Source organism: Ahaetulla prasina, chromosome 1 (genome assembly GCF_028640845.1).
Source record: "Ahaetulla prasina isolate Xishuangbanna chromosome 1, ASM2864084v1, whole genome shotgun sequence".
Lineage (NCBI taxonomy): Eukaryota > Metazoa > Chordata > Lepidosauria > Squamata > Colubridae > Ahaetulla > Ahaetulla prasina.
The window spans coordinates 145,966,420-145,989,237 of record NC_080539.1 but is presented as its reverse complement, the minus strand read 5'-3'; the positions used below and the strand labels follow the sequence as shown (position 1 = coordinate 145,989,237).

The 22,818-nt window shown below is 40.3% G+C and overlaps 1 protein-coding gene across 4 annotated transcripts in view; it reads left to right on the top strand.

Moving 5' to 3' along the window:
• ARHGEF10 (Rho guanine nucleotide exchange factor 10) overlaps positions 1–22,818 on the top strand; it is a 117,980-nt gene that overhangs the window by 34,876 nt on the left and 60,286 nt on the right. For 3 of the 4 annotated variants that reach the window (XM_058177471.1, XM_058177489.1, XM_058177497.1), the window contains 8 exons: positions 1,096–1,259; positions 3,797–3,913; positions 5,813–5,951; positions 8,029–8,135; positions 11,671–11,748; positions 11,906–12,085; positions 13,861–13,977; positions 14,419–14,511. In XM_058177471.1, coding sequence (XP_058033454.1) covers positions 1,096–1,259; positions 3,797–3,913; positions 5,813–5,951; positions 8,029–8,135; positions 11,671–11,748; positions 11,906–12,085; positions 13,861–13,977; positions 14,419–14,511 — 995 coding nt within the window. The remainder of the gene's footprint in view (positions 1–1,095; positions 1,260–3,796; positions 3,914–5,812; positions 5,952–8,028; positions 8,136–11,670; positions 11,749–11,905; positions 12,086–13,860; positions 13,978–14,418; positions 14,512–22,818) is intronic. The other variant, XM_058177480.1, reaches the window with a different exon arrangement.

The following is a 22,818-nucleotide window of genomic DNA, read 5'->3' as shown; positions in this document are numbered from 1 at the left end:
TCTCAAGACAGACCCGGGAAATCGAGGACTGGGCTGGCCTAGACACCAGTGCAGCATGCCTGCCTTTCTGCAGGTGCAGCAGCCCAGGGGGCTCTTTCTCAGGGCAGGCACAGGTGAACTGAACTAGTTTCCAGTTAGCTTTCCAAGTGCTAGTATGACTTGGCTCCAGACTATCCTCCAGCCATCTTGTCCAATTAAACTTGACCAGGGACACTTATTTTCCCAGGGAGAAACATCTGATAATCTCACTTTCCATGAATTACATAGTATGGAAGCATGTTTTCCCCCTTTTAGTCCATTCAGTCATATCCAATTCTCAGACGTGGCCTGGATACGTCCCCTGCAGTTGGCAAGGTTTTTCAAAAATAGTTTGCCATTGCCTCCTTCCTAGGGCTGAGAAAAAGTGACTGGCCCAAAGTCACCCAGCTAGCTTTGAACTCATGGTCTCCCAGTTTCTGATGCCTTAACTATTACACCAAACTGGCATTTCATGGAGGCACAGAGGGTGTGCTATTCTATGGTAGCATCTGTATTTCAGAATAACTTTCCACTTGAATTTAGGTTGTCTTTTACAATTTTTGTCTTCATAAAAATTGTCCTGGTGGACCAGTGCCTATGTTTTTGAGTTTTATGATTTTATAATATTAAAGATTTTATTTTTTTAAATTGCAAATGGTTTTTTTGTTTTAATAATATAAATCATTAATAACCTTTGAATTGTGAAAGTAAATGGATAGATAAATGGAAATGGAGTTTGTAAGATATAAAGTAAAGGAAGGAAATAGTCATTCTTAAATATACACATAATAAAATATATTTTAGTTTATGATCAGATTTTTTAAAAATTAAAATTATGACTTTTTAAATTTAAGCTGCATTTCCTAGAGATTATATTTTCTAAGAAATTCTAAGCCTGAAGTCCAAATTTTAAAATTGGTGTATTGATAATAGACCTTTCCTTATAAATCTCTCATTATTTTTCATTCCTTGGACTGAAAATAGCAAAGAAATATTTTCATTTACGATCATAGATATTTGATACAGAATTTTTCTATGAATAGAACTTAATTATATTTATATTTTTAATGGATGCAGAGGAGATGATTTATGATGATGTTGAGAATGGAGATGAAGGTGGAAATAGCTCTCTAGAATATGGGTGGAGTTCCAGTGAGTTTGAAAGCTATGAAGAACAGAGCGACTCAGAGGGTAAAAATGGAATACCCAGTTCTTTTCTGCGTGGCAACCACAGAAGACAAGTATGTAATTCTGATGGCTTTTTCTAGCATATTTGTGCTTCCCAAACTTGTAGTAGGTCGATGTTTATATCATCTAGTTGCATTACATAATTCCAAGCCATAACAAGTACATAAAATGTTAAGCAGTTGTGAAAGAAGAGGTAGAATATCCCATGGCACTGCATGAATGGATTTGTAATCTGGAAGTATTAGATTCTACCCTAATACAGATGCTGTTATTTCCTGATATCCCATGATGTAGTTTATATACAGTGTATAGTAGAAGTTATTTAGTGTGATGGATGGTACCCACAAAGGGAGAGGTGGTGTGATGGATTAGTGAAGTGGCTGTTTCTCAGCAAGGGGGCAACACATTCCAAGGCGAGTTTGCATGTCAACAGTCAACACAGCCCAGAGGTGGATAGGAGACAGAACAGATTGAGGATAGTCACTCCCTAGAACCTCTCAAGGTTCATAGGTTAGTAAAGATTTAGTTTGGTAAGATTCTGTCTATTGGTGTGAGGAAATAACTGAATTTTGGCTGGATTGTTCTATTGTCATTCTTGGGCTGAGCTTGACACTGTTGTCTTATTAGGAATCCTAATATTTAAGATAGTCTTTAATTCATTCCTTTATAACTCTCTGTAACAACCAGATGAACCCTCAGATGTAAGTAATGTTCTAGCTTCACAACCCTATAGTACAAGTGGACTTCATTTTATGTTTCCAAAACTCAGTACGCTTCAGATCTGGCCTGGAAGAACTGAAAATATAGTGACTATAAAGCCAGATTGACTGCAAATTGATTGCGGTGTTTAAGACATATAAGGACAGTATTTGACTTCTTCCTGTGACTCCTTCTGGAAACTCTAATAAACTGAATAAAACTCTAATAATAAGAAGAAAGTGTAATTATATCATACAAAAAAAACATTTCAGTTTTCTCTAATTCTATGGCTTCGAAAATCCTAAATTAATTCATTGAATTGAAAAAACAGAAAAGAAACTCTACAAGTTGCTTGAATGATTTGAGAAAAGGTACCTTAGGTACTTAGGTACTCAGGCGATATGAGTTCTAATCCTATCGTACTCATGAAGTCCCATGGATGACTTTGGGCAGTCACTTTCAGCCCCAGGAAAACGCAAGGTCAAACCACTTCTAAAATGCTTGCTAAGAAAATTACAGGGACTTCTTAAGCAGTGTCCAGGAGTCAAGGCTGACTCAATGTGCTCTAAACACACTCAAACACACACACACACACACACACACACACACACACACACACAGAGGAATGAGGCAGCGTTCTGCCTGAGAAGCAAAGTTTTACAGAAGAGAGATTAATGTCTCCTGTTATGATGTCTGGTAGAGAAGTAAACCAGTTATCCTCTGGTAATAATTAATTCCTAATTAAAATACTTTAGGATGATCCCAGGATGAAAATCAGATGAGACAGCCAAATCCACCTGTCTCTTGGAACTTTATGAAAAGAAGGGTCAAGCAAGGTGTATTTTAGTTTCAGTGATTTTCATTCATTAACTCTGTAGTGAAAGGCATGTCTAAAGTGCTTCTTATCCACAGTTTCCTTTTCTATAGCATACGCCCCCCCCCCACATCTTTCATGGCAAAAGGCTTAACAGAGATCTCTATACCTACTAACTGTATCATTAACGTTGGTTGTGTCTCACATTACAGAGCTTGGTTCTTGGTTAACCTGAATGTTTTCTTAGCCATATACCCCATTACAGAACAAAATAGTCCAGATTGGAGCAGGTTGAAGTAACAGGACATAATATATGCATTGCTGTAATGTCCTTCTAATAATTGGTTTAAGGCCATAAGTAAAGACTGGTTATTTTTATTTATTGGCATCCCACCTTTATTATTTTTATAAATAACTCTAGGCAGCTGATACAGACTATCAATAATTACTTCCTCATCCTATTTTCCCCACAACAATCAATGAAATGGGGTCTGAGAGAGAGAGTGACTGATCCAAGGTCACCCAGCTGGCTGTCATAGCTAAGGTGGGACTTGAATTCTTTGGTCACCTGGTTTCTAGCCTGGTGTTTTAACCACTAGACCAAATTGACTCTCTACCATATGCCATGTACATTTCTTAAATATCCTATTCCTATTACATCCAACTGCTGTTTCTTACAGCATCCCCATAGTCACATGATCAAAATTTGGACACTTGGCTACTTGTATTTCTGATGGTTGCAGTGTCCTCCTGTCATGTGATCACCTTTTGTGACCTTCTGACAAGCAGAGTCAATGAGGAAGCCAGGTTCACTTAATGACCATGTTAGTAACATAACTACCACGGTGATTCACTTATCAACTGTGGCAAGAAATGTTGTGAAATGGGGCAAAACTCACTTAGCGACAGAAATTTTGGGCTCAGTTGTGGTCGTAAGTCAAGGACTACCAAAGAGCAAAATATATCCTTTTTTTACATTGCCATTCTTTTTTTTTTCCTCATCTGGCCCCCAGCAGTTTGTGCACATACAGCCCAATCACTTTAAATTTTAAGATTGTATCTTTTTGTGTGCCGCAGTTCTCTCATGACCTAACCCGTTTAAAGGAGCACTATGAGAAAAAGATGAAAGATCTGATGACCAACACAGTGGGAGGAGTAGAGATTCAGCAACTGAAGCAAAAACATGAGCTGAAGGTAACATTGTTGGTTTTCTAACCAGATAAATGTTAAAACGTTTGTTCTGCAGACACAATGAATATGTGTTTTAGTAAACCAAGCTGATGAAAAAAATTAGTTTATATTCACCCTGTGCTTGTTTACATTGCTCTCACCTTAAAATAACTTCATCAGGGATTTTATGCCAACTTTTTGGACTGCTGTTTTAATATTTAGAGAATGAAAAATGCAGTTAATTTTCTTTCTGGATTTTTTGGCTATGCTGTTGCAATTTAATTCACCTAGATGAGTCGTTACTAAAGTCTGCTTCAGTGGATATCTCTCTGGAAGTTCATGTAGATTTTAGCTTTTGTAGGCGTTTGAGTTTAAATAAATGTGGTTGTCGTTTTTCTTTTTCAGTATAAGTACCCTTTAGCATTAAATAGTTAATGTCTACTTGGGGATACCAGCATTACTTTATCTTGTTATGGAATCAGAGGGGAAAACACTTTCCATAAAGGAGCAGAGAGAGTGAAACTGCAAATGCAAGTGAAAATTGAGAGCACTGTCCTTCTTTCTCTCCAAATTTGGACATGCATGGTGAGCTATGCAAGAAAATTCTCATACTGGTTGGCCCCTTCTCCAGTTTCTGGATATGAAGATTCATACAATCAAGGAAGGAGTAGGATGGTTTCTATAAACGTTAATTTGTTCCGCTCAGCCTACTTCAAGTGAGATATGAGTTCCATAAAAATAAGCATTAAAAGTTGCAGCAGTGTTTCAAGAACATTGTAGTCCAACGTTCTGATCTCTTTATCTGCATATTAAATTTAACTTGGAGATGTGGTATCTTGATGTTAAGATAGGTCTTAAGATAGAAATGGAAGAGATGGAATAAAAATTGCAAGGTGGAATAGTTTATTTAAATTCTGTTAAGGAGGTTAAATACTGGAAAATACTGTGTGTATTGTGTATTGTGTGTTCATTGTCTCCCTGAGAGAATGTATAAATGTATGTATAAATATGGAAGTTATGCCCTAAAAAAACCAAATAAAACCGGGCATATTAATGATCAGGCATTAATCATTACTATAGGTTGTTGACTTTGGTCTCCACAACCCAGGGGTGAAATATTCCCCCCCCACCGGTTCTGTGGGCGTGGCTTGGTGGGTCATGTGACTGGGTGGGCATGGCTATGTAACCATGTGACTGGGGGATCAAAAGACAGAAACTCACTAACAATGTCCTGCTGGAGCAGGGTTGGGCTAGATGACCTCCGGGTCCCTTCCAGCCCTGGATTATCCTCTGAAGCTGTGTCTAGTGCCAGGTTTGTACTCCTTCCTTCCTTCCTTCCTTCCCTGCCTGCCTCCCTGCCTTCCTCCTTTCTTTCTTTCTTTCTTTCTTTCTTTCTTTCTTTCTTTCTTTCTTTCTTTCTCTCTTTCTCTCTTTCTCTCTCTCTCTCAAAAACGACCCCCCCTGTTTTTTGCCTAGCAGGCTTCAGGAAAGCCTGCTGAGAGCAAAAACAGACTCCCCTCCCAATAAAAAAAGGCTCCAATGATTGCCCGCCACACTGTGATTGTCAGAACCTTTTTTTACCTTTTAAAAGCATTTTTTTACAACCTATTCAGACAATAGGTTGTTAAAAAATGTTTTTAAAAGGTAAAAAAAGGGTCTGACGATCACAGCTGTGGCACGTGATCGTCAGAGCCTTTTTTTAAAAGCAGGAAGTAACGACACCCAAGGTCCACTATCTCTACCAGATCACCAAATTACTGGCCATGATTGCTACCGGATCACGTGATCCGGTCCGATCTGGGAGCATTTCACCCCTGCTACAACCTGACATTGTTCCTTTTACAAGCACTGCTTGTCATATAGTATCTGCTATAACATTTGTAACACTTTGAATTCCACTCTGATTACTCACTGAACATGCAGGATCTGGTTGTCCCTGCCTTGCAGATGCAGAAGCTCATGAGAGCAGCAAGGGAGGGCACCAAAGACGGGCTTGAAAAAACCAAAGCAGCTGTGAAGAAAGGTCGGTCATTCATCAGAACTAAGTCCTTTATTAGTCAAGGTATGCACTGATCGCCCACTACTTTTTTTTAGACTGCTGTACTAATTAACCATTTAAAGCAAAATAGCATTGAAATGGTTAACTACCTTATTTACGGTATCTTTCAAAACAACGTTGCTTCAGAAAATGGTTTTAGCTCATCGGTAAATTTGATCAGGTAAGGAAATATTAACTGAACTTATTTTTAGGAAAAAACAGAATCAATCTTAAGATTTAAAAAGTGTGTGTGTGCAATTAAATTGAGTTTATTAACTGAATAATTAAAATTAACTGAAATTAATTGAAATTAACTGAAATTGAAGTTTCACTCTCAGAAATGGAAAAGGTATTGATGATCTTGGCTGGGATTATAATGTTACTTCTGTTACTTCTGCTGTTAAAATTATATTGCTCTGGATGAACATGCTATGGTTTTTGCCTAAAGATGTGAAAACAATGATAGGTCAACTCTGCGATTCAGTTGAGGCAGTTTCTCAAGTGAAATGCTGTAAAGGTTATTGGCTACTTACTTTCATTAATGGATGTCTTAGAGGAAAAAACTTTGGACTTAACTAACACACACACACACACAAAACATGCACACCAGTTTGCCACACATGTCAAGCAATATTATACAGAATATCAAAAGGAATGAGATAGTAAGGCAAAGAAATGAAAGTCATGGCAGGGAAAAAAACCTGTGGTATTATAGTTTATAGAAACACCATGTACTTCACCCCCAATTTTCTGTCCTTACAAACCGTTCTTCCTTGTTTGTTCTTACCATGTTTGTTGCCACTTCCCTCACTGTTTTTTTTAAACAAAATTTCTTTTAAAGAAACCTTTCAGAAGTTTCTCTCTTTCAGGATCTCATCAATGACAGATATTCAACTACAACTTTTTTGGGATTCCCCTTTTCTCTTCACATACTTGTTTTGGTCCCCATCAGTGACCAAACTAGCTTGGTGTACTTTTTTTTCATACTGATTATTCATTTTTTTATGTTGTATCTACATTTATTTAGCACCTGTATTTTCTTGAAAAGAATCAGTTTGGTATAGTTGTTAAGGCACCAGGTTAGAACCTGGGAGACAAGTCACTTTTGAAAAACTTTGCCAAGAAAACTGCAGAGACTTCTCCAAGCCATCTCTGAGAATCGGATATGATTGGATAGAAGAAAAGTAATATATTCTTGATACATGGTCTTTAAATATCCTGTTCCCTCTGCATTTAACTCATTTTTACCTTTTTCTTGATATATCCAAAGCTGCCTTCCATATTACATTGTGAACAGAAGGATAGCTTAAATGAGCTCATTTTTGCTTCTTTTGTGAAACATTCCTCACAATGAACTGCATGCTACTAATGGTTACATTCATAGTGCATTTGCAAGTCTAAAAATGTATGTTTCCATTTCTGCATCTTTAGTAAACATTTTAAGAGACACAAATCCTATTCTTTTCTCTTAGGTTTTTGCCCTTTATTTTATAACTGGCAGTTCTTTGCTGCATTTCCCTGTCAAACCACTACTTCATTGCCATGCATTTCAGTTAACAATCTGAATGTATCTACATAAAAAAAAACCCACACATGGAAACTCCGAATACATTGAACATATAGATCCATCTAATTCACCCTTAATGTTAAAACGCTTGCTGAATATTCCATATTCTTCCATATGCTCTACTTCCACCTTTTACTACTATTAATCACATTCAGAACAACGTTCAATTCTGTATTTAACACTTTTTATGTTGTCATCGCTATCCCTAAACCAGCAAATGTACAATCAACCTCCTTTCTCATTCAATATATTTACCAATGACTTGGTGCGTAGAGCTGCACTGAAGCATGACAGCATTCTATGCATTGTAGATTCACGGACAGAGTATAAAGGTTTGCTACTTTAGATAATTAATTATTCAAAAAATATTGCTATATAAAAATTATTGGTACATGTATATTGAGTTTTTCTTAAAACAATGAATTCAACATTTTATTCAATAGTGGTGGAACAAATGCTAATCTTATTTGAGCAATAAATACTTTTAGGACTGATTATCTTTTTATATGAAATCCTAATATGATTTATTTCTAGAACACAGAGCTACCTGTCTAGAGGAAGAGGAGCTATTTATTGATGTAGATTGCATGCACACAGAAGCAATCATGACTCCGATGCCAGATGGATTATCCCAACAACAGGTTTGTGTGTTGGATACTCTGGAAATCTTTTTGTACATACCTTAATTTCTAACAGTAACTTCACTTTGCTACATCTTATGTCTAATTTATGTACATTTGTCTCTCACAAAATGGAAATTCAAATGAAATTAATTGTCTTGACTGTTGAAACAAATCCTGACATGTGATAAATCCCTTAAGTAGAGTCTTTGAAGAGAAACTAAAATACAACTTAATTGCATGAACTTCTATGACTTATATTTTGACATGTTCTTTCCTGATGGTGATTTTCTTCAAATCTTGCAATTAGTAACAGACAAGCCAATATGTTATGGGGATGAAAAACATTTAATTCTGAACATGCTGCTGCTTGCCACCAGATGGCATAGTTAATCACTTGTGTGTGTCTTTTATTCCTTCCCTAGATAAGAAATGCTAGATTAAACAGTTTAGTCCAACCATGAATTGACTGAAGGTGTGGGCTCAATTTAGCACATTAGAAAATAGCTTCACTTTTATTGGGGAATGGTTTCAAAGTGAGATTTCTACCTTCTTTAACTGGTATGAGAATTCATGAAGGTCTCACTGTTTTTTAATTTTTTTTTTAACAGAATAGGAATAAACCTGGAGGCCGCTCTGTACAGAGGGAATTAATCCAGTTTCATAAGAGAACATGAAATACTGACTTAAAGAGAATAGAGTGAGATTATATCTTCTGCAAAGGACTGCCCCAAAACAATGTGTGCTTAGAGAATTATGATAAATGATCCCAGAGACTAGAAAGTAGACCTGTCAATCTATCAGTCTTTGTAGACTTCTCATTCTACCTTCTTTTGCTATGGAACTGAGCTATTTGCAGCTGTTATTACAGACCGTAGAAACTTGTTTCGCAAATAATGCTAAACCATTATTGTGGATTATTCTGAGTTTCCTATGATAGAGATTAACAGTCCTCAATTTACTACAGTTCATTTAATGACCGTTCAAAGTTACAATGGCACTGTGAAAAGTGACTTATGACCATTTTTCACACTTATAACCATTGCAGCATCCCCATGGTTATGTGATTTATATTCGGATACTTGACAACTGGTTCATATTTATGACAGTTGCAGTGTCCCGGAGTCATGGGATCACCTTTTGCGACTTTCTGACAGATTAAATCAATATGGAAGACAGATCACTTCACAGCTGTGGTATTCATTTACCATATTTTTTGGCGTATAAGACACTCCCGACTATAAGACGCACCTACCATTTTTGGTGAGGAAAACAAGAAAAAGAAATCTGCCTCTGCCTCCCAGCAATTTTGCCTCGTTGCAGCAAACGGCAAACAGCCTGCTTTACTTTCATTTTCATTTTCAGCATAGCTTGATTAGCACAAGAAAAAAAAAAAATCTGTTCCCAGCAATTTACCTCCTTGCAGCAAGCAGCAGAGGCCCGCGCAGCAATAGGCGATGGCAATCCCTGCAGCCTGAAACAGCTGAGAGTCAGGAGGCCAATCCAAAGAGAATCAACTTGTGCTAATTAGGCTGTGCTGAAGCTGAAGCGGGCTGTTTCTTCTTGCTGCTTGCTGCAAAGAGGTAAATTGCTGGGAGGCAGAGGCCAAAGGATGGGAGCCAGTGGGTGGGTATAAGACGCACCCAAATTTTTACCCAATGGGGGGGAAAAGGTGCGTCTTATACTCCGAAAAATATGGTAACAACTGCAGTGATTCGCTTAACAAATGTGGAAAGAAAAGTTGTAAAATGAGGCAAAACTCACTTAACAAATTTCTCACTTAGCAACCTAAATTCTGGACTCAATTGTCGTAAATCGAGGACTACCTCGAGTTGTTTGGAAACATCCTGGCAGATACATACAGATACGCTTCCTGTCCTATAATCCTAATTTTGTTCAAGTTGTGCTATAGGAATCTGCTGCACCTTTAGAGTGGCAAAATCAGCCACATTTCAATATATTTTGCTGGATTTTACTGCATTCTTTTTTTTTTTTAGTTCAGAAAGATTTCTTTTTGTTAACCACTATTAAAACTATCTTCTTGATAGATCTTATATCATATTGGTTACTTAAATTGTATGCAGTTGTTTGATCAAAACACTGAACAAACATGACTTGCTGGTATATACAGTTGTGAAAACAATGAATGAAGACTCTTCCCCCAACCCATTATGCGAAATGTATATTTCTTTTATTTAAAAGTATAAAAATTCCAAACATGTAAATATGTTGCCATTTTGCTGCTTTAGCTGAGAGTACTTTAAAACCTACAGGGGCCCCTTCCATCTTCTTGCAGATAGGATTAAAATAGCTATTGGCACTTGTTCTGGAGTTGTAATTTCTCCATTTTCATCTTTATGGAGAGAATGGTGTGTAATTAAGCAAAGTGGCAGGTTTAGTTGTCTGTGAATGTGGGACTGCAGGAAAAAGATTTTTATTCAGTGCAGTGCAAACCAAAAGTTAATTCTGGGTATGAGTGACTGGAGGGAAGTTAAATAATATGGCTTACCTCTTTTTGCTATTACCAGTGCAACTTTAAAAAAGACTGGATGTCAGCATCATGTTACAATAACTAAAGTATATTTAATAGTGGAAATGGATTTTATAAAATTTGCACTTCACTGTGAGACAGACTGGCATTAAATCATTTTAAATGACAGCACATCTTCAAATTGTTAAATTGCAAGCAATTCTATATTTAAAGGGAGATAAACCTTACTCCCTATTACATTTAACATAAGTTGCTTTTCATGGTATACTTTTTAAGATGTCCATTTACTAGATAAGTATTATTTTGGCTTCTGGCTGGGTTTTTTCTCTTCATTGAGCTTACCTTTTTGTTTCTTCCTGTTTCTTTCTTTTTTTTTTTTTTCTGGAAGTTTTCTTTTTTAAATAGGGTAATTTTTCATAAATTAGATGTCCTATATAGATGCTTATAGCAGGAATGGTATACAGGTAGTCCTTGATTTGCAACCATTCATAGTTACATTGGTATTCAAAAAAGTGACTTATGATCGATCCTTGAACTTACAGCCGTCGTAGCATCCCCACGGTTACTTGATCAAAATTCAGGTGCTTAGCAACCAACATACATTTACAATGGGTGTAGAATCACGGATCATGAGATCATCATTTACGACTTTCCCAGTCAACTTCGGACAAGCAAAGTCAATGGGAAAAGCCAGATTTGCTTAACGACCACATGAGTCACTTAGCAACTGCAGTGATTCGCTTAACTATGACAAAAAAGGTCATAAAATTGGGAGTAACTGCCTTGCTTTTTAATGGGAATTCTGGTTCAGATTGTGATTGTAAGTCAAGGCCTACTTGTGCATGAAGTTGAAAGATAAGGAATAAGTCTCTGAAATAGTGGATACGCTTTTTCATTGATGAAATTGTCTTTCTGATTTCATTGAATTATAACTGACCAGATTCTCCGCTTTATCAGACAGAGATGACAAAGACTATTTCAGGGAGAATAAATGTTTGTGCAGAGGTATCTCAAATGTGTATGATTATGTATGATTGTGCCATGTTTAATATTATATTTTAACAGGTTGTGCGAAGATACATTTTAGGCGCTGTGGTCGACAGTGAGAAAAACTATGTGGATGCTCTGAAAAGAATATTAGAAGTAAGTAGTTGTCATTTTGAAGCCAAATAAATACGAGGAGGATTGATTCTCATTTGTGTAATTTATTATTGCTGGTATTTTTGTTTATAGTTGTGAAGATAATTCATTCAATTATAGCTTTTGATAATTACTTGATGTTCTTTTTTTAAAATTTTAGCAATATGAAAAACTTCTTTCAGAGATGGAGCCCAAATTACTGAGTGAGAGGAAACTGAAGTTGGTCTTCTATCGAATTAAAGAAATTCTTCAGTGCCATTCAATGTTTCAGATGGCCCTGGCAAGCCGTGTCTCGGAGTGGGATTCTGTTGAAATGATCGGGGATGTCTTTGTTGCCTCAGTACGTGAATGATCATAGCTTTGGGGTCACTTAAGTGTGTTTAATTCATAAATGGGCTGAACAAGTGAAATTCCAAAGAAGAACAAAAACCTCTGTCCCAAGGTCAGATCAGATTCCTTGGCTCTCCTAAAGACAAATGGTGGCAACATTTTGCTTATTGTGTTCCTGTTTTGGTTTTAATTTTATCTTCCCTTGGCACTGGGATGAATTACATATACTGTGAAGAAAATAAAAAAGTTAATAAAATGTCTGTCAGGGAATTGTGCAGCAGGTGTCCAAATGGAGCCAGAGACGCTTGACACGAACTTGTAGTTTTATATAAATAAAATAAAATAAAATATTTTATATAAATAAAATAAAATAAATATTTTACATCAATAGAATAGAATAGAATAGAATAGAATAGAATAGACTTTTTTTATTGACCAAGCAATCAGGAAATATAAGCACCAAACAAGATAGCATCATGGCAAGTATCAACAAGGCAAAAAGGACCATCTTGAGGTAAATCACAGAGCGCACAGGGCACAAAGAAGAAAAAAGGCGGGAAAAAAGGAAACTCCCCCTCTACCCCCATAGCAACCAATCACAGTGCAGATTGCCTCATGCAATCTGGTAGTAACAATCAACCACAACTGTGTGTTCTGGCTCACTGTACAACCCCAATTTTAAATATCTTAACAATGTCATCCCCAGTTGCTATGACTATCACTTGGTTTGGGAGAGTTAAACTTAGCTAAGTGTTTTAAGTATGTACTTGCAGTATTTAGGACACCATAAAATCCCTACAACGAAATAATGCATTGATACATTTATTGCACCTATTTTTAAATGGACTCAGTTTGGAGTTTGTGCTAATAGTTTTCTAGCAACAAGAAACATTCAATTTTAAGATCTTAACAGAAGCTGCATTTTTAAATCTTTCTAGTTATTAAGTCTTTGATAATGTAGATAACAATTTCAAATGAAAGGTAAATAAACTCAGAAGCCACCTCTAGTATCAGACATATTTGTCTGAAAAATTGAAAATATTTTCCGATTGCTAATTGGTTCAGAAAGTTAGGCTTTTCGTTTTTATTTTTATTTTAATGTTAACTGCATATCTTTCAAGTAGAAAAAACGAATTGTGAATCCTAAAACTAAAGTCTCCACATCCATCTTGTTTTCTTGACAAGGATATGGAAGTGATTCACCCCTGCTGCCTTCTGATGCATTGTTTGAACTTCCCAATCTAGTTGACAACTCCAAGATTTCTTCTTCCTTTTCATTTTCTACCCAAGTATTGTAGTTAAAAGTGACAGAGGTATAAAACAAGTTTAAGAATTAGATTTCCCAGACCTATTGTATCATGTTTTTAGACTAACATATTGTATTATAGGCTTTATGAACTGCAATTAACTTCATCAGATGGATGGACTTGCTTAAATGATACAGGATTTAATCAGACATTTCTTGATTTATTGCTGTTGTAGTCTATCCAGGCTGTCCTCTTAACAGCATAGTATCATACTATCTGTGACACTGAAATTATGAGGTATAATCTTAAAGGCAAATGCCAGAACAATATTATTTTATAGAAATAGCATGTCTGAGATTTCTCGGCAAAACCTCGCTAATTCAGCCTTTTGTAGAGATTCTTAAAAAGTGGCGAATGTTTTTAAATAAAAGTTTCAGGTTTTGACTATATGCTGAGTATCTTGAATACTCTTTTAGAAATATGTGTTCTATATTGTAACTGACTGATAACGTACGTTTATTTTTATTGCATCATTTAGTTCTCTAAATCCATGGTACTGGATGCCTACAGTGAGTATGTAATCAATTTTAGCACAGCTGTGGGGATTCTCAAGAAAACATGTGCTACAAAACCTGCCTTCCTTGAGTTTTTAAAGGTGAGCATTTTGGTTGCTTTGTGATTGTAGACTGTCAGAGTAACCATGACTATCTGGGAGATTGATCATTGATGAATATTGAACATCCAGTGTTTAGCCTTAAGATAGTCATGAATATGTGTATATGTTTATATAGTTGTTCAGTCACTAAGTTGTGTCAGACTCTTTGCAACCCCATGGACCATAGCACACCAGGCCACCTGCCCTCCACTGTCTCCCAGAGTTTTCCCAAATTAATGTTGCATCAATGATGTTATGTAACCATCTCACCCTCTGCTGTCCCCTTCTTCTTTTGCCTTCAATCTTTTCTAACTTCAAGGTCTTTTCCAGTGAGTCCTCTCTTCTCATTAAGTGGCCAAAATATGAGACATTCAGTTTATCTGTGCTTCTTTTGAAAAAATCTCAGTGGCTAATATAAAAAATCCCACTTTTTTATTATAGCAATGTCAAGAATCTAGTCCTGATAGAATCACTCTTTATGGCTTAATGATGAAGCCCATACAACGTTTTCCTCAGTTCATCCTTCTATTACAGGCAAGTCATGTATCAATTCTTAAAATTGCTTGAGTTTGCTATCTTTCTTGGTTGTTTGCTAAATAGTAATGGCTAAAACGTTAACATGGTAATAGGATCTGATTGTTAGTTTTTTTGTTAATTGAAAATCAATTATGTGACTAATTTCTGAGTTGTACCTGAAAGTGCAGAATTTATCCTTTAGTTCATAGGTTTATTGCTTGGTTTTAGAGTAACCCATGTTGTTTTTTTGGATATGACAGTCACAACTTCTTAGCCATTAATTTTCTGGATATTATATATTGCTAGTGTTCTTATAAAACATTGAAAGGAACTTTAGGATTTCTTTAAAATCAGTATCACTTTGAGTTTAGGATAGGGATACAGTATGGAGACAGTTCTCTCTATTGTCAGTGATGGCCCATTCTGTTATTGTCAGACCTGTTGGCTAATTTTGATACTGTTCATCAAGGGTTATTTCTGAGGAGGCTAGTTTGCATTCTAGTTTGGCTAGATGACCAAGCTTTTATACAGTTCCAACCCTGTTTGGAGGACCAGACTCTCTAAATAATTATGAGCATCTAATTTTTAGCTCCTAGGCCTCTCTTTGTGGTACTCCACAAGAGTCCACCAACTGACATTTGTACTTAGAAGACCATGAGCTACCTGAAGCTCAACACTGATAACTATGGTGTTAAATAGGGAGAAACATCTGAAAAAATGAACAAAAATAACTTGCATTTCTTAGGAAGCAAGACGAGGATTCTGTCCAAATCTTGAGAGCCAAGTTTTATCTTAGACCCTTCCATGTCATTATAGATAAGAGTAGTGATCCAGAGTTGCTTCACTCAGTTGAAGCAATTCTATTAGGTCTACTCTGCTCTTCCACATACTAATTTCTTCTTCTGCGCATGTGCAGGATGGCGGCGTTGTAAAATACATGCCGACAGCGGGTCGGGTTTTTTCCCGGCCGGGAAGCCGCGGAGGTGGCTGCTAGGCTGCCCGGACCCATCGCCCCGCAGATTATCTCCCCGACAGCCGGACAGAGATCTTTAGGTCTCGTTAGACCCCCGGCTGCCGGGGAACGGGGCTGAAGTGTCGGGCGGCAGACGGCGGATGGCGGCGGCCATCTTGGGTGGGCGCGGCATGGGGCTGCGCCCGCCGGGAAGAACGGAGAGCTGTGGCCGAGCTGCCTGGGCTTATCGCTCTATGGACCATCTTCCTGACAGCCGGATAGAGACCTGTGGGCCCTGCTGGACCCCCGGCTGCCAGGAACGGGGCTAAAGTGCCGGGCGAGCAGCGGACGGATGGCGGCGGCCATTTTGGTTGGGCGTGGCATGGGGCAGCGCCCGCCAGCGCCCGCCGGGAAGACCGGAGAGCTGTTGCCGAGCGGCCTGGAGCTATCGCCCTGTGGACCATCTTCCCGACAGCCGGATGAAGACCTGTGGGCCCTGTTGGACCCCCGGCTGCCAGGAACGGGGCAGAGGCGCCGGGCGGGTAGCAGCGCCCGCTGAGAAGAGCCGGCCCGGTTTTGTGGTTCACTGCCAGGCGGCCGCATGGGTCATCAGTGGCCGATTACCCAGCATGGGTGTCACCGGCTGAAGCGTCCAGCGGCAATGATACCAACAGTGGCCCTGATACCATTGGAGGCCACTACTAATGATGATGAACGACGGCCGCCATTTTGGAAGGGCGCGGATTGGCGCGCTAGAAATGGCCTGGCTTGGCCGAGGGTTGCTGCAGCCGGTCGTCAGGACATCGGCGACTGAGTGTGGGCCGCTGATTTTTTGGCAGCTCTGCTTAGCAGCACGGATACCAACAACCCAACGATTCACCATCATTGACCGCATTTGCCATCTTTGCGGATGCCTGGACGGTTTGCCGCACTTTTTGAGCGGCAGTGTTATCGCCGGTTTGGATACGAACAGCTCTGGCAGGTGGAACTTTGACCTTAGTCGATGGGTGACATTATGGGCAGAATTCATCAGCCCAACTTTTATTTCATCTAACTGTTGCCCTACCGGCCTTTTGGCCGTTGTCTGTGACTGTTCCGGTCTCACCCATCGTCCGCAATACCATCTACTGACCGGGAACTTTTCCTCTCCCCGCTGTTATTTAGATCTTTATGCATGAAATATACGGCTGCCGAACTTCTTCAACTGCGAGGTTCCCCCGCCTCGCAGGAATGGCCATCTGGGTTATCGAGGGCCGGCCTTAACGAGGGGTCTTGGGACCCGGAGAGGTGGCATCCGAGGAAGAAGAATTTATGGGGTTTTGTACATAGGTTTTTTAATAAGGGTTTTTTAAAGGGGGGGAGGAAAGTGACGGGAGGGGGGGAGATCCCGTCGGGGAGGGTTGGTTCAGTTCCAGTCCCAGTCCCAGTTCACGGCGTTTTCATCTGGTCCGAGGAGGGGTGAGGTTCGTTCCAGAATTGGAAGTGGGTTCCACCTGAACGGTAAGTGGGAGGGGCAGATATGGGGGAAGCAAGGGGCCGTATCGTTCGTTGGGACCACGTGTCCGCTGTTTAAAAGCGATCGTGTGCTCCGGCCCCTAGTCTTTCCCGTTCCCGGAAGGTCAGGATCCTCAGAGCCCGGCCTCCGTTGATGTTGTGCAATGCCCGGTCCGTGGTTAACAAGGCCCCTGATTTGCGATCTTATCCAGGGGAATCCACGGACTTTATGGGCATTACGGAGACCTGGCTGGGTGCAGAAGGGGTGCCCTAGTTGAACTGTGCCCGCCAGGTTTCCGAGCATTCCATCAGCCAAGGGCCCAGGGTAGGGGTGGAGGGTGGCGGTTGTAATGAGAGAGGTCTAGAGCCGAGAGACCACTGTTCCTCAGATAGCCGGCTGTGAATCCCTTCTTGTGAAGTGGGGCCATAAGAATCAGATGGGTTTGTTGATCGCGTACCTGGCTCCTTGCTACGTGACTACAGCCCTGCCTGAGCTACTGGAGGTGCTTGCCGGGGTGGCTGTTGAGATCCCCAGACTTTTGGTCATGGGCGATTTCAATCTGCCATCGGCTGGCTTGTCATCAACAGTGGTTCAGGAGTTCCAGGCTTCCATGACGGCCTTGGACCTGATTCAAGTAACTGATCGCCCTACTCACGGGGATCTGCGCTGGATCTGATTTATATCTCTGGACAGTGGTTTAATGATCTGGTAGTAAGAGATTTAGTGACAATACCGGTGTCATGGTCAGATCATTTCTCCTCCGCCTAGACTTTCAGACCGCTACTCACCACTGCAGGGAGACGGAGCCAATGCGTTGGTTCCGTCCCAGGCGCCTGATGGACCCTGAGAGGTTCCAGACGGAGCTTGGGCCGTTCCCTGAGGATCTTACCCATGGCACGACTGAAGAACTAGTCGCGGCCTGGGAACAGGCCGCGGCTGGGGCTTTGGACCGTGTCGTGCCTTTGCGGCCTCTGACCCGGCGCAGATCTCGATTAGCTCCTTGGTTCTCTGAGGAGCTGAGAGAGAGGAAACCCCGAAGAACACGCCAAGAGAGCACCTGGAGGCCCACCCGCTCCGAAGCTGATCGGACACTAGTTAGGTCTTTTTCAAAGACCTACCTAGTGGCACTGAGGGTGGCGAGGCGTTCCTACGCCTCCTCCCTCATTGCGTCGGCAGATAACCGCCCGGCCGCCCTGTTTCGGGTGACCCGTTCCCTTCTTCACCAGGGGGGACGGGATGACCCCTTACAGGGACGTGCCGAGGAGTTTAGTGGTTATCTATACGATAAAATCGCTCAGCTTCGGGATAGCTTGGACCAAGTTTGCGATGATCCAGATGAGATGACTGAGGCTCGTCTTGTTGATGTGGTTTGGGATGAGTTTGATTCTGTGGCTCCGAGGACATGGACAGGTTGCTGGGAGGCTGCATGCCACTACATGTTTACTGGACCCGTGCCTCCTGGCTGGTGCTGGCCACTCAGGAGGTGACACGAGGCTGGCTCCGGGTATTATAAATGCTTCTTTGATGGAGGGGTCTTTCCGCTGCCTTGAAAGAGGCGGTGGTGAGACCCTCCTCAAGAAGCCTTCCTGGACCCAGCTATTTTGGGTAATTATCGCCCAGTCTCCAACCTTCGCTTTGTTGCGAAGGTTGTAGAGAGTGTGGTGGCACGGCAGTTCCCTCAGTACCTGGAGGAAGCTGTCTATCTAGACCCGTTCCAGTCCGGCTTCCGGCCCGGTTATAGCACGGAGACAGCTTTGGTCGCGTTGGTGGATGACCTCTGGAGGGCCAGGGATAGGGGTTGTTCCTCTGCCCTGGTCCTGTTGGATCTCTCATCGGCTTTTGATACCATCGACCATGGTATCCTGCTGCGCCGGTTGGAGGGGTTGGGAGTGGAAGGCACCGTTTATCGGTGGTTCTCCTCCTACCTCTCCGACCGGTCGCAGTCGGTGTTGACAGGGGGGCAGAGATCGGCCGCGAGGCGCCTCACTTGTGGGGTGCCGCAGGGGTCGATTCTCTCGCCTCTCCTGTTCAACATCTACATGAAGCCGTTGGGCGAGGTCATCAGTGGCTTTGGGGTGAGTTATCATCTGTACGCTGATGATACTCAGCTGTACTTTTCCACCCCAGGCCACCCCAGCGAAGCTGTCGAAGTGCTGTCCCGTTGTTTGGAGGCCGTACGGGTCTGGATGGGGAGAAACAGACTCAGACTCAATCCATCCAAGACGGAGTGGCTGTGGATGCCGGCATCCCGGTACAGTCAGCTGCAACTGCGGCTGACTGTTGGGGGCGAGTCACTGGCCCCAACGGAAAGAGTGCGCAACTTGGGCGTTCTCCTGGATGAACGGCTGTCGTTTGAAGATCACTTGACGGCCGTCTCCAGGAGAGCTTTTTACCAGGTTCGCCTGGTCCGCCAGTTGCGCCTTTCTTGACCGGGATGCCTTATGCACGGTCACTCATGCTCTCGCCACTTCGACTGGATTATTGCAATGCTCTCTACATGGGGCTACCTTTGAAGTGTACCGGAGACTGCAGTTAGTCCAGAATGCAGCTGCGCTGGTGATTGAGGGAGCACCGCTGCTCCCGGTAACACCTCTCCTGCGCAGTCTGCACTGGCTACCTGTGGTCTTCCGGTGCGCTTCAAGGTTTTGGTTACCACCTTCAAAGCGCCCATGGCTTAGGGCCCGGTACTTACGGGACCGCCTGCTGTTTCCACATGCCTCCCACCGACCCGCACGCCTCACAGAGAGGGTCTTCTCAGGTGCCGTCCGCCAAGCAATGCCGGCTGGCGGCCCCAGGAAGGGCCTTCTGTTGGAGCTCCTACTCTCTGGAACGACCTTCCCCGGTTTGCGCCAAATATCTGACCTTCGGACCTTTCGTCGGAATTAAAACTTATTTATTCATCCAAGCGGGACTGGACTGATTTTTTAGATTTTTTAAATTTCTAAATTTTAAATTTTAAATTTTTAAATTTTCTGTAATTTTATATGGGGTATTTTAGGTTGGTCAATTTGACGGTTTTAATTCGGCCACTATTGAATAGGTATTTTAAATTGATTTTTAACTTTGTATACTTACTGCTTTTTATCTTGGCTGTACACCGCCCTGAGTCCTTCGGGAGAAGGGCGGTATAAAAGTTTAATTAATAAATAAATAAATAAAAATAAAAATGTGCCAGACATCATATTAAACCACCTCAATTTATGTTAAATTTCCAGTACATTTTTAGTAACTTCAGGCAGTAAAGAATACAGCAGGTTGATTGCTGTTTCTTTTCTATCGCCCCATCAAAAAATTACTTCAGAGTTCTATTAACTGCATATAAATGTTTTTATGACTGAAGGTGACCTCCAATTGTTTTAGAAGTTGGTTGGAATGTGGATGGACTAGAGCTTTCTCATATTAAGGCCTAAGCAGTAGAATTATTTTCTTGGCAGATAGGAGGCTTCAACTGTAGATTATTTTAAGCAGCTTTGGAAAGCTTTTAACATTTTAATTTTAATTTTTAATATTAGGCATATTCATTCATACATTTATTTATTTATTCATTCATTCATTAAATTTTTATGCTGCCCATCTCCCCTATAAGGTGACTCTGGCAGCTTACAAGTTATAAATCAAGTATAAAAATAATTAAAACATTAAGACTACATAGGTTCAGATTTTAAAACTATACTGAAACCAGAACTAAGAGATGAATGAGACGGGGATGAGGTCTTCTTACCTCGTCAGCTACTTCCAGTAGTGATTGTCCTTCTGGGGACCCCAATAATCTATAATTATTATATTTACCTGTATTATGATCCTAGTTAAATGATATTGATGCAATTGAATGCTATATATGTAAAAAAATAAATTATCCTGCCAAATCCTATGTCAAGAAGTGATACTATGCCCTGTTGTCACCTGCATGAAAATTATAGTTATTTTTGTAAATTGTAAGAAAAGAAGAGTGGAATGCAAGAACACTCCTGATCCAGTAGTTACAATGAGAGTAATGGCAATACAGATATTTGCATATTTATACTGGTCATATTAAATTCCAGTATTGTAATGTGAAGTTGCCAGATTAGACCAATGTCAGACTCTGTTGAGCAAAGAATATAAAATCTCAGTCCTTTTGTTCTCTACTTTTTCTGGCCCCTGGAATGACTTCCTATTGATGAGGCATATCTCTAGTGTAACTATGAAGATTGCTAGTAGTACGTAAATTGATTACTATTATTATTAAAGGAGCCCTAAAATCTTTCATTTCTTGGTAGTTACACCAAAGTACCAGCTTTGCAGATGATGAAAAATTCAGTTGTAGAAATTGAAGTTGCATGAAAGCAGATTTTCATGTTGTCAGAAAAGAGAACAGTAGGATGCTATGGAAAGAGAAGTCCCAAAAAATGAATTCAATAAGGGTGGGAATTTCTTACAATCATTTCCAATGAGAAGGAAAAATCCCCAAAAACAGCAATAGACACCCCAAGAAGCTTAATGAAAATCTGAAAACAAAGGAACACAAGGAATGGAAATAAGATCAGGTCACAAAGAGAGAACATGGACATATAGTTTGGAGCTAATGTAAGGGAAGAATGTGCTGAGGTTAGCAAAGGATGCAAAATATAAGCATGTTTAAAAGAAAAAAAAACACTGAATTATTTTATTTCAGTCTGTTCTATATGTCTCATCAGAATATTGTAAAGGGCAGATTGGAGGTGCGGAGTTGAATCCTTAGAATAATAGAAATGTGGTCAAAGAATATGTTACAAATGAGTTTAAAACTGCAGAACTAGTTAGAGTGTATTCTTTGATAATGAAGGACTTGAATAAGTGAGAGAATTAGTTGGTTAGTCTGGCCAAAACCCTAGATATTATCTTTGAAAAATATTATACAACTGATGAAGTGGCAAACTATGGGACAAGGACAAATTTTGCCTATGTCATTCCAAAATGGGGGTGTGGGGGAGGGCGGATCTGATGCTAGTACCTGGGAAGAGCCTAAAACAGATAATAAATAGATGGATTTTCTAGCTCCTTGAAATGAATATGGAATAAGACATGGATTTGCCAAGATTAAAGCTTGTCAGACTATTCTTGTGATTTGTCTGGGCAATTTGTTAATGGACTGTTGTAAACATAATGTACCTTGATTGCAGTGAATCATTTTACAGAGTATTCCATAACATGTTGATCATCAAGCTAATTAGGCATAGTAGGCATGATAATTAAGTGAATATATGTAAGCCAGAAGTGTAATGTGGCTGCAAAAAAAAAAGGCAAACGAAGCATTAGGCTGCATCAACCTCAGTTAATTTCAAATTAAGGGAAATATTTATTCTTGTTTGGTCGGGAAAAAGGAGGAGGAACATTGTGAAACTAAACCTTTCAAAGAAAAATTGAAAGAACTAGATATCTGAGGGGTCCTTGGTGCTCCCTGAGCTTGATTGTTTTCTCGCAGAAGTTCTTGGCTGATTGTTTTCTTGCAGACGTTTCGTTACCCAAACTAGGTAACATCATCAGTGTGGTGATGTTATCTAGTTTGGGTAATGAAACATTTGCAAGAAAACAACCAAATTCAGAGAGCATCAAAGATCCCTCGTTTCAACCCTGAGCTACAAATATCCTCCTTTATTAGCTAGATGTCTTTAAGCTTGCGGGGGAAAAAGATCATATTCTTCAAATGACCTGAAAGAATGTCATACAGGTAGTCCTCGACCTATGACCAGAATTGAGCCCAAAATTTCTGTTGCTAAGCGAAACAGTTGTTAAGTGAGTTTTGCCCCATTTTCTTGCTACAATTGTTAAGTGAATCATTGCAGTTGCTAAGTTAGTAACATGGCTGTTAAGTGAATCTGGTTTCCACATTGACTTTGCCTGTGAGAAGGTCACAAAA